General features: G+C 41.7%; 1 protein-coding gene across 1 annotated transcript; it reads left to right on the forward strand.

The window, feature by feature from the left end:
- The first annotated feature begins 6,819 nt into the window (after positions 1–6,819).
- Positions 6,820–10,849, forward strand: KBTBD7 (kelch repeat and BTB domain containing 7). Its single transcript, XM_060129232.1, has one exon. It carries the CDS (start codon positions 7,545–7,547, stop codon positions 9,588–9,590), a length of 2,046 nt encoding a protein of 681 aa, XP_059985215.1. The 5' UTR covers positions 6,820–7,544; the 3' UTR covers positions 9,591–10,849.
- The last annotated feature ends 207 nt before the right edge of the window (positions 10,850–11,056 follow it).

Consider the following 11,056-nt stretch of genomic DNA (forward strand, 5'->3'; position numbering starts at 1 on the left):
AATTTAGAAACTTGTTTGTAAACTCCTATTTAAAGACAAAGTACTATTAATCATGTTAAAGTTAGGACTTAAACTGCTACTTTTATTTTTGATTTTTTTTTTTTTTTTTTTGCGGTACGCAGGCCTCTCACTGTTGCGGCCTCTCCCGTTGCGGAGCACAGGCTTGGGACGCGCAGGCTCTGCGGCCATGGCTCACGGGCCCAGCCGCTCTGCGGCACGTGGGATCTTCCCGGACCGGGGCATGAACCCACGTCCCCTGCATCGGCAGGCGGACTCTCAACCACTGTGCCACCAGGGAAGCCCTAAAATAGAGTTTTAAGACCAATTGAATGATTTGGAGGTAAAGATGAGAGAAATTTTTTCCCAAATTTTTATTTTGAAAATTTTCAAGCACACAGAAAAGTTTTAAAAATAATTTTTAAGAAACAGTTCAATGAATATTTTATCATCTAGATTCAACCATTGTTAATATTTTGCCACATTAGCTTTTTTTGTTTCTCTGTACACACACACACACACACACACACACACACACACACACAGAGTGGTTGCTGGACTATTTAAAAGTTAGTTGCAGATCTTATAACACTACTGAATGTTTCATCACATCCTAGGAAAAAGGACATTCTCATACAAAATTATAACTCCATTATCACACCGATTGTATATCAATAATAATAATATAATAATTATATAATATGATCTAATAGCTATTACATATCAGAATTTCTTCAGTTATCCCCAAAATATCTTTTTTTTAGCTGTTTTTGTTTGTTTTGTCCAATCCAGGATCCAACCAAGACTTACACATTACATTTGCCAGTATCTCTTTAGTTTTTGGATTAATCCCCCAAGTTTTTTTCCGTATGACATTGACCTTTTGAAGAGTCCCACAAGGTTGTTTTGTAGAATAGTCTACATTCTAAATTTGCCTGGCTTGCCCTTAATGTACTATAAAGTAAAATTATGTCTAAAGATTAATTAAATTCAGATTAAACACATTTGGTAAGACTACTTCACAGGTGATGTTGTGATATTGTATCATATCAGGAAGTTCCACTATTAGTGATACTAAGTTTGAAAACTGTCAAATCTCTCCATTGTAATGGTACATGCTCTCCTTAATAATCAGTATGTAATCTGTGGGGTAGTACTTTAGCATCATATAAACATTTGATTTCTCATTGTGCAAGACAGCTTCTGAAATGACCCCAGTGACCCTGTTCCTGGCATTTCATGCACTTGTATAATCTCCCCTTGAATGTGGACCAGATTTATTGACTCTTTACTAACAAATAGAATACAATAGAAGTGGTGGGATTGTCACTTTTGATATTAGGTTGTAAAAAGACTTGCTTCTGGCTCTGTCTCTTTTTTTTTTATATATATAAATTTATTTATTTTTGGCTGCGTTGGGTCTTTGTTGCTGCGTGCGGGCTTTCTCTAGTTGCGGCGAGCAGGGGCTACTCTTCTTTGCAGTGTGTGGGCTTCTCATTGTGGTGGCTTCTCTTGTTGCCGAGGCTTCAGTAGTTGTGGCATGTGGGCTCAGTTGTTGTGCCTCGTGGGCTCTAGAGCGCAGGCTCAGTAGTTGTGGCGCACGGGCTTAGTTGCTCTGCGGCATGTGGGATCTTCCTGGGCCAGGGCTTGAACCCATGTCCCCTCCATTGGCAGGCGGATTCTCAACCACTGCGCCACCAGGGAAGTCCCTTAGCTGGAATTCTTTTTTTTTTTTTTTTCAATTTTTATTGCAGTACAGTTGATTCACACTGTTGTGTTAGTTTCAGGTGTACAGCAAAGTGAATCAGTTATACATATCCATATATCCACTCTTTTTTTTTTTAGATTCCTTTCCCGTATATGCCATTACAGAGTATTGAGTAGAGTTCAGCTGGCATTCTTTAAAGAAAGCTTTCCTTTGTCTTTCCTCTCACTTTCTCTGAGTTGAGAGATAATTTAATCCTATTTGAATCGATATCATGATTCATGATTTCCCTAGGGGTAGGCATTCCCTCCCCCCGGCCCCCCCAATAATTGATGTCTTTGGAGAATCTGCTTTAATTTGAAAGAATGTTGAATAGGGAGTTTGAGTGTTAAAGTTAGAAACACAGAAACTGATTTTTGTTTTCAGGCATTTTATGTAACAGAAACGTTTATTCAAGGAAATGTAAATATTAAAACATTGTGTGAAACAAGGCAAAATGAAGATAGTCTAACTTAACGTATTTCCCAAACCTCTGTATTTATACAGATCATTTGGGAAACTTGCCGTAATACAGATTCTGATTTAGTAGGTCTGGAGCCTGTGATTCTGCATTTCCAGCAAGCTCCCAGGTGACGATGGATGATGATGAGCCGCAAACACCACTTGGAGTAGCAAGGATCTAGGACATCTGTTATTTAATTAATGAGTACTTTCTGTTGTTACACACTTTATTTTTGTACAGTGAGATTCAGTTAAACTCATAATCTTGCTTTATTCAGATAGACCTTTAGTCTCCTAAACTACAAAGATAAACTTGACATTTTTAACTTTAGTAGAAAAATATTAGGAATGAATATAGAAGCCAAAGATAAATCAGGGTTCTTGTAAAAAATCTGGAAAGCCAAAGTTTATTGCCTCATATGCACAACACCTTTAGAATATTAAGGAGTAACAAACTTTATTTAAAAAATAAACCTTAGGAAGATTTTAAAATTGAATTTGAAATTGAGTCAAGGGACCTCGGATCACAAACTACTACAGTCAACTAAAAATTAAAAGAAAATATTTCTAAAATCATAGACTCTAGTATTGGGGGCAACAGTGATTAGGAAGACATGTGTTGGCAGGGGTGGAGCTGTTGGGATGCTGGTAATGTTCTATATCTGGACCTGAGTGGAAGTTACAAGGGTGTATTCATTTTGTGATAATTGCATTTACAATTGAGTTAACTGAGTTTTGTATGCAACTGACAATTGCATACACCCTTGTAACTGCCGGCCCATTCAAGAAGAGAACATTTCCACTGCCTCTGAAAGTTTCCTTGTGCTCCTTTCCAGTCAATCCAGTAATCTGCCAGCTCCCCCTCCCCCAACAGTGGCAACCTCTATTACGATTTTTATTCACCATAGCTTATTTTACTGTTCTGGAACTTCACATCAATGGTCATACGGTATGTACTCCTGTATATCTGGCTTCTTTGTTCAAAAGTTTTGATACTCATTTACAATATTGCAGGTATCAAGGGTTGTTTCGCTTTTATTTCTAAGTAGTATCTCACTGTATGAATATACCACAATTCATTTTATTCATTCTTCTATTGATGCACATTTGGATTATTCCCAGTTTCGGCTCTTATGGGTAAAGCTACTATGAACATCCTTGCACAGGTCTTTTTGTAGACATGTTTTAATTTCCCTTGGGCAAATGCCTAGGAGTGAAATTGTTGGGCATTTAACATTCAAAGAAACTACCAAACAGTTTTTCAAAGAGGATATATCCATTTATAGTCATAGTATTAACATATGAGGTTTCCAATGGCTCCCTATCATCACCAACATTTAGTATTGTTGATCTTTTTAAGTTTTGCCATTTTCATGGGTATGCAGTGTTTTCTCATTGTGACTTAAATTTGCATTCATCTGATGATGAACGACATGGAGCAGCTTTTCATATGTTTATGGGGTGTATGTATTACGAATATTTTTTCCTAGTCTCTGGCTTGCCTTTTTTTTTTTTTTTTTTTTTTTTGCAGTACACGGGCCTCTGACTGTTGTGGCCTCTCCCGTTGCGGAGCACAGGCTCCAGACGCGCAGGCTCAGCGGCCATGGCTCACGGGCCCAGCCGCTCCGCGGCATGTGGGATCTTCCCGGACCGGGGCACGAACCGCGTCCCCTGCATCGGCAGGCGGACCCTCAACCACTGCGCCACCAGGGAAGCCCTGGCTTGCCTTTTTATTTTGTTTTCACTGCTTTTTTGATGGGCAAAAGCTTGTAATCTTGTTGAAGTTCATTTTATCAATTTTTTAAAAAAGATTACTGGTTTTTTTTGTGGCCTAAGAAATCTGCCTACCTCAAAGTTACAGAGATAGGTTTATGTTTTCTTTTAGCAGGTTTATCATTTTCCCTTTTCTATTTAAGTTTTCAATTTAATATTAAGACCCATCTCAATTTAATTTTAGTTTATGGTATAAGGCAGGGGTCAAGATTGTTTTTTGTTTCACATTGTGATCCAGTTGTTCCAACACCATTTGTTGAGAAGACTTTCCTTTCGCCACTGAATTTCACTGATAACAATGCGGTGTTTCTAAATTTAAAAATTCAGTTCCTTGGGCCACTGGCCACATTTCAAGTACTCAAGAGCTACGGGCGGCTCTGGATACTGGATGAGTCAGGGCAGACATAAAATAGTTACAACATTGCACAAAGATTTGTGATAGCACTGTTCTAGAGCTTAGAGCACAGTACCACTAAATATTTTGGGTTCTGTGAACAGTAAACTAAACCAAATAACAAAGTATGGGCAGATATAAGGAAGGTAAAAATTAATCACTGAACTTATATTAAGTACCTAGAGTAGTCAAATTCAAAGAGACAGGAAGTAAAATGGTAGTTACCAGGGATTTGGGGGAGGAAGAAAGGAGAGTTATTATGAATGGGTACAGAGTTTCAGTTTTGCAACATATAAGGAGTTCTAGAGATGGGTGGTAGAGTGATGGTGGCAAACCAGTGTGAATATACTTAATGCCAAAGCAATGAACAATTTAAAAATTGTTAAAATGGTAACCTTTATGTTAAGTATATTTTATCAACTTAAAAATTGTTTTTATTGCTTTTCCCCCAGCTGGTGTTAGTGCAGGAGAGGAAGCAATCGGTGTTACTAATGACTTAATTGTCTCTGGTGTACCTGAAGGATACCCAATGAGGGTACAGAAGAGATTTTGGAGCCCAGAGCCCCACTTAGCTTAATGTCTCTATCTCGGAGTATTTCCATTAGACCCTCATCAGCTAAAAAGAAAAACAATTTGAGAGTTATTCTGCTATATGTTATATACCTACTCATGTAATAATACTAAAGATTTCATTCATTAGGTTATGGTAACACATGGCAAACTAGCAGCAGGAGCAGTCTGGGTTTTTTGGGGTTTTTTTTGTTTTTTGGCTGCGTTGGGTCTTTGTTGCTGTGTGCAGGCTTTCTCTAGTTGCAGCGAGTGGGGACTACTCTTCATTGCAGTGTGCAGGCTTCTCATTGTGGTGGCTTCTCTTGTTGCGGAGCACAGGCTCTAGGTGCACGGGCTTCAGTAGTTGTGGCTCACGGGCTCTAGAGCACAGGCTCAGTAGTTGTGGCGCACGGGCTTAGTTGCTCCGTGGCACGTGCTTTGCCACCAGGGAAGTCCCAGGAGCAGTCTGGTTTTTAAATAAAAGATCTCTAACTTAAAAAAATCTCTAAGCCCTTGATTTTGAATATTTAAATGTTGATCAGTACATATGTATATATATAAAACTTTTGTAAGGCATAAACTACTATATTATTTCAAGGAATGTTAGAGCATGTATGAATACCAAGTCTTGAGGATCTTGGGCTTTTGTACAATACAAGGTACGTTTGTTTAAATATTTAAATCTTGGGACTTCCCTGGTGGTCCAGTGGTTAAGAATCTGCCTTCCAATGCAGGGGACATGGGTTCGATCCCTGGTTGGTGAAATAAGATCCCACATGCTGCAGGGCAACTAAGCCTGCACACTGCAACTACTAAGCCCATGCACTCTGGAGCCTGAGCGCCACAACTAGAGAGAAAAGCCTGTGTGCTGCAACAAAAGATCCCGCGTGCCACATCTCAGACCTGATGCAGCCAAAAATAAAAATAAATAAATATTTGAAACAAAAAAACAAATATTTTAATTTAAAACTCTCATTAAAACGCCTTAATAAAGACAATTCCAGAATCTTCAACTGATTTGTGGAAATAAATGAAAGCAGTGTAATATTCCTATTAAGAAGTTATGAAAATAAGCTTGCTTCCCAGAAGATGAAGTGTTGATTTGGTGAGATGCCACCCTGTCTATGAATATGCCTGATTTGCATATTTAAGGCCATCTATAAATGCTGTTCTCTAAGACCTCATCTTTGTCTAAGACATCCTAATGAACCTACATATTGTTTAGTAATGAAAATACTGTAATACACTTCAGGACTTCCCTGGTGGTGCAGTGGTTAAGGAAACGCCTGCGAATGCAGGGGACACAGATTTGAGCCCTGATCCGGGAAGATCCCACATGCCGCGGAGCAACTAAGCCCGTGCGCCAGAACTACTTAGCCTGCGCTCTAGAGCCCGTGTGCCACAACTACTGAAGCCCACGTGCAGCAACAAAAACCCAACACAGCCAATAAATAAATAAATTTATTTATTTAAAAAAATTATCAACCTGCCAATTCAGGGGACCCCGGTTTGAGCCCTGGTCCAGGAAGATCCTACATGCCACAGGAGCAACTAAGCCTGTGCGCCACAACTACTGAGCCTGTGCTCTACAGCCTGTGAGCCACAACTATTGAGCCTGCATGCCTAGAGCCCGTGCTCTGCAACAGAAGCCACCACAACGAGAAGCCCACGCACTATAACAAAGAGTAGCCCCTGCTCGCGGCAACTAGAGAAAGCCCAGGTGCAGCAGTGAAGACCCAATGCAGCCAAAAATAAATAAATAATATTGTAATACACTTAAGAACCTTTGAAAAGAAGCAACATTAAACACTGGAAGTTTTCTTTGCAGAAATTGTTCATGGTTTCAACTAAGTGGGTGCCTCATTTTTCATAAATTCTAGAAGAAAAACCAACACTTATTGAATCTTTACATTTTAGGCACAGTGTAAGCACTTAATTATTCTAATCAACAAATATTTATTGAAGCGTTCTAGGTCCTTCGCAGTTTATCTCATTTCATCCTCACACAGTCCTATGAAATACTATTATCCCCATTTTGCAAAGAGGGAAAAGTTCTCAGAGAAAAGTTACACAACTAATGAATACTAAAATGGGGCTTCTACTGTGGAGTTCAAACCCACAGCTCTAAACCGTCAAATCCGGGAGAATAAACGCTTCCCAATTCTGTTAGTCAAAGCAGTCATCCCCCAGAAGCCTCGCGATATTACTCGAACTACTACTCCCAACGTGCAAAGCGGTTTCTGTGAAGCCGCCTAAGCGGCAGAGGCCGGAGGGCCTCGGCGTTCCTCGAGGCGCGGAAGGCAACCTGGGAGCCGTAGTTCTCCTGGACGCCTACCGGTATTGCCAGCGCGGCGGTGGCGGATCGCTCGGTTCCAGCCAGTAGGTACTGTGAGGGCGAGCTGAAGCGGAGAAAGGGCGCGGAACTGGAAACGGGTGAGTCAGGCACTGTCTGCGCGTTAAACAGAGGCGGCACCGCGGCGTAGGGTTGAGTTAAGTTAGCGCGGCCCCCGCGCAGTCTCTTTAGGGACACCGCGGTCTTAGCGTCCCCGAGCAGAGGGTGAGGAGGCGCCAGAGCCCGGTCCTTACACCCGTACTCGTCCTCAGCTCTCCGCCAGCATCTCCACCATGCAGTCCCGGGAAGAAGCTCCGCGCTCTCGCCGCCTCGCCAGTCCCCGCGGCGGAAGGCGGCCCAAGAGGCTTTCCAAGCCCTCGGTTTCGGCTTTTTTCACGGGCCCGGAGGAGCTGAAGGACACGGCCCATTCCGCAGCCCTGCTGGCCCAGCTCAAGTCCTTCTACGACGCGCGGCTGCTCTGTGATGTGACCATCGAGGTGGTCACGCCTGGCAGCGGGCCTGGCACGGGCCGCCTTTTTTCCTGCAACCGTAACGTGCTGGCTGCCGCGTGTCCCTACTTCAAGAGCATGTTCACCGGCGGCATGTACGAGAGTCACCAGACGAACGTGACCATGCACGATGTGGATGCCGAGTCCTTCGAGGTGCTGGTCGATTACTGCTACACGGGTCGTGTGTCATTAAGTGAGGCCAACGTGCAGCGCCTGTACGCCGCCTCCGACATGCTGCAGCTCGAGTATGTGCGTGAAGCCTGTGCCTCCTTCCTAGCCCGCCGCCTTGACCTGGCCAACTGCACGGCCATCCTCAAGTTCGCCGATGCCTTCGACCATCACAAGCTGCGATCACAGGCCCAGTCGTTTATAGCCCACAACTTCAAGCAGCTCAGCCGCATGGGTTCGATTCGGGAGGAGTCTCTGGCAGATCTGACCCTGGCCCAACTGCTGGCCGTCCTGCGCCTGGACAGTCTAGACGTCGAGAGTGAGCGGACAGTGTGCCACGTGGCGGTGCAGTGGTTGGAGGCGGCTCCCAAGGAGCGGGGTCCCAGCGCTGCAGAAGTCTTCAAGTGTGTCCGCTGGACACACTTCACCGACGAAGATCAGGATTACCTGGAGGGGCTGCTGACCAAGCCCATTGTGAGGAAATACTGTCTGGACCTTATCGAAGGAGCCCTGCAGATGCGGTATGGTGACATGTTGTACAAGTCTCTGGTGCCAAAGCCAGAGAGCAGCAGTGGCTGCAGCTCTCTTGTGTCCATGGCAGAAAATCCACCCCAGAGGCTGGGTATGTGTGCCAAGGAGATGGTGATCTTCTTTGGACATCCCAGAGATCCCTTTCTGTGCTATGACCCATACTCAGGGGACATTTACACAATGCCATCACCTTTGACCAGCTTGGCTCACACTAAGACTGTCACCTCCTCAGCTGTCTGTGTCTCTCCAGACCATGACATCTATCTGGCCGCCCAGCCCAGGAAAGACCTCTGGGTGTATAAACCAGCCCAGAATAGTTGGCAGCAACTTGCTGACCGCCTGCTCTGCCGTGAGGGCATGGATGTGGCATACCTCAATGGCTACATTTACATTTTGGGTGGGCGAGACCCTATTACTGGAGTTAAATTAAAGGAAGTGGAATGCTACAGTGTTCAGAGGAACCAGTGGGCCTTAGTGGCTCCTGTACCGCATTCCTTCTATTCCTTTGAACTAATAGTGGTTCAGAACTATCTTTATGCTGTGAACAGTAAGCGCATGCTCTGCTACGATCCTAGCCATAATATGTGGCTGAACTGTGCTTCTCTTAAACGCAGTGACTTTCAGGAAGCCTGTGTCTTCAATGATGAGATCTATTGTATCTGTGACATCCCAGTCATGAAGGTGTATAACCCAGCCAGGGGAGAATGGAGGCGCATTAGTAATATTCCCCTGGACTCTGAGACCCACAACTATCAGATTGTTAATCATGGCCAAAAGTTGCTCCTCATCACTTCTACAACCCCACAATGGAAAAAAAACCGGGTGACTGTGTATGAATATGATACTAGGGAAGACCAGTGGATTAATATAGGTACCATGTTAGGTCTTTTGCAGTTTGACTCTGGGTTTATTTGCCTCTGTGCTCGTGTTTATCCTTCCTGCCTTGAACCTGGTCAGAGTTTCATCACTGAGGAAGATGATGCACGGAGTGAGTCTAGTACTGAATGGGACTTAGATGGATTCAGTGAACTGGACTCTGAGTCAGGAAGTTCAAGTTCTTTTTCTGATGATGAAGTCTGGGTACAGGTAGCGCCGCAGCGAAATGCACAGGATCAGCAGGGTTCTTTGTAAATATTTTGAAATACTAAGATGTTTCTACTGCTATGGAATATATCTTAAAAAGATGTCCTTTTCTTTTCTGGAAAAAAAAATTGATTAGGGCTGCACATTTGGCTTAGAAAGGGTAATGTGTGAATTGCTAATGTCATGTTACAAAGTTTAAACAGTCCGTGAAATCAACTATATAATGATATACTGTGCAGAAAGTCCAGATTAAAGTATGCAAAACAATGAACCATATAATTGATTAGAATGCTTGGTGGTTTTCTTCTTTGTTCAAGTATTTGTTGCACCAGTGAATCGTTTTGATTAGTTACACTGTTTATATTTTGATTATCTAATTTAGTCTTGTTAGTTTTTAAATTCTATTTAGTGTTGTGAGGAAATTAGCTTTTTAATTTTTATATAGAAAATTGGACTAGAAATTGTTGGTAGGGTTTTGAAGGTTTATATCTTCCTTCAGAATAATGAAAGTAGTAGATTTCCCAAATTTTCAAATAGTCAGTTTTTAGGATTCTAAGTTAATACAGTTTGTTAAAATTTGGTTTGGTGTTCTTCTCTTCTGCAAAGAAAAAAATTGGACATATATATTAAGGTTATTAAAGAGTGATTTCATTTTGATAATGTGCAGAATGGTCTTAAGCACTCACAGAAAGTAAAAAAAAAATCAGGATTCCACTGTTTTAAAAGAAATTTCATTTTTATTTTTGGAATATAAAATGTGTATTTGCTAAATACGACCATTTTTCTATCTTAAAAAAGACCCATTCTGGTAGCATCACCAACTATTTAGACCCTTCTAAACCAAAAGCAATAGGTAAGTTGCCATATTTTTTCATCTATATCTGATACATGCTTCGTTGAATCAGGGGAACAATCGTTTTTTTCACTGGACATGTGATTGGGTAATGTACATTTTTATCCGTTGGTCATGCCTTGTCTTAAAACGTTTATATGCTCTCCTACAATATTTTGGCTGTATAGTTTTGCTGTTTGTCTTAGAGGATTCTTTAGCAGGAAGTGACTTTTGTGAGTCGATACTGGTTTTGAAAATATGTATAAGCTAAAAACAGTGTTTTATTGAGATCAGTAGTAGTTATTGTGTCTATCAACTCTAAAATCCAGTGCCAGAAGAGAACTTTAAAACTTTAAGCTGTGTATAGAATTGTTTTATGTAGCGTTGAAATTTTCTGTCAGTTTTGTAAGTCACTGTAAATGATTATCAGCTTGAAGCTATTTTTGTATTAAAAGTTGACAGTTAAAGAACATAAGTGGATGATAGCGTTTGGGGCCAATAGTGAAAGTATGTTTCCTCTAAAATACTTCCCTAAGCAGTGGTGTACATGGTTATTTTATTAGGTTATTTGTATCTGTCCTATATTTCTCTGTGAACCATGCTCCAGTCTGTTTTTTGTTTGTTTTGTATCACCATAATAAGAGAAGGTCTAGAAATAGAGACTAAATTGCACAAAATTAAC

Source organism: Lagenorhynchus albirostris, chromosome 18, assembly GCF_949774975.1.
Source record: "Lagenorhynchus albirostris chromosome 18, mLagAlb1.1, whole genome shotgun sequence".
Classification (NCBI taxonomy): domain Eukaryota; kingdom Metazoa; phylum Chordata; class Mammalia; order Artiodactyla; family Delphinidae; genus Lagenorhynchus; species Lagenorhynchus albirostris.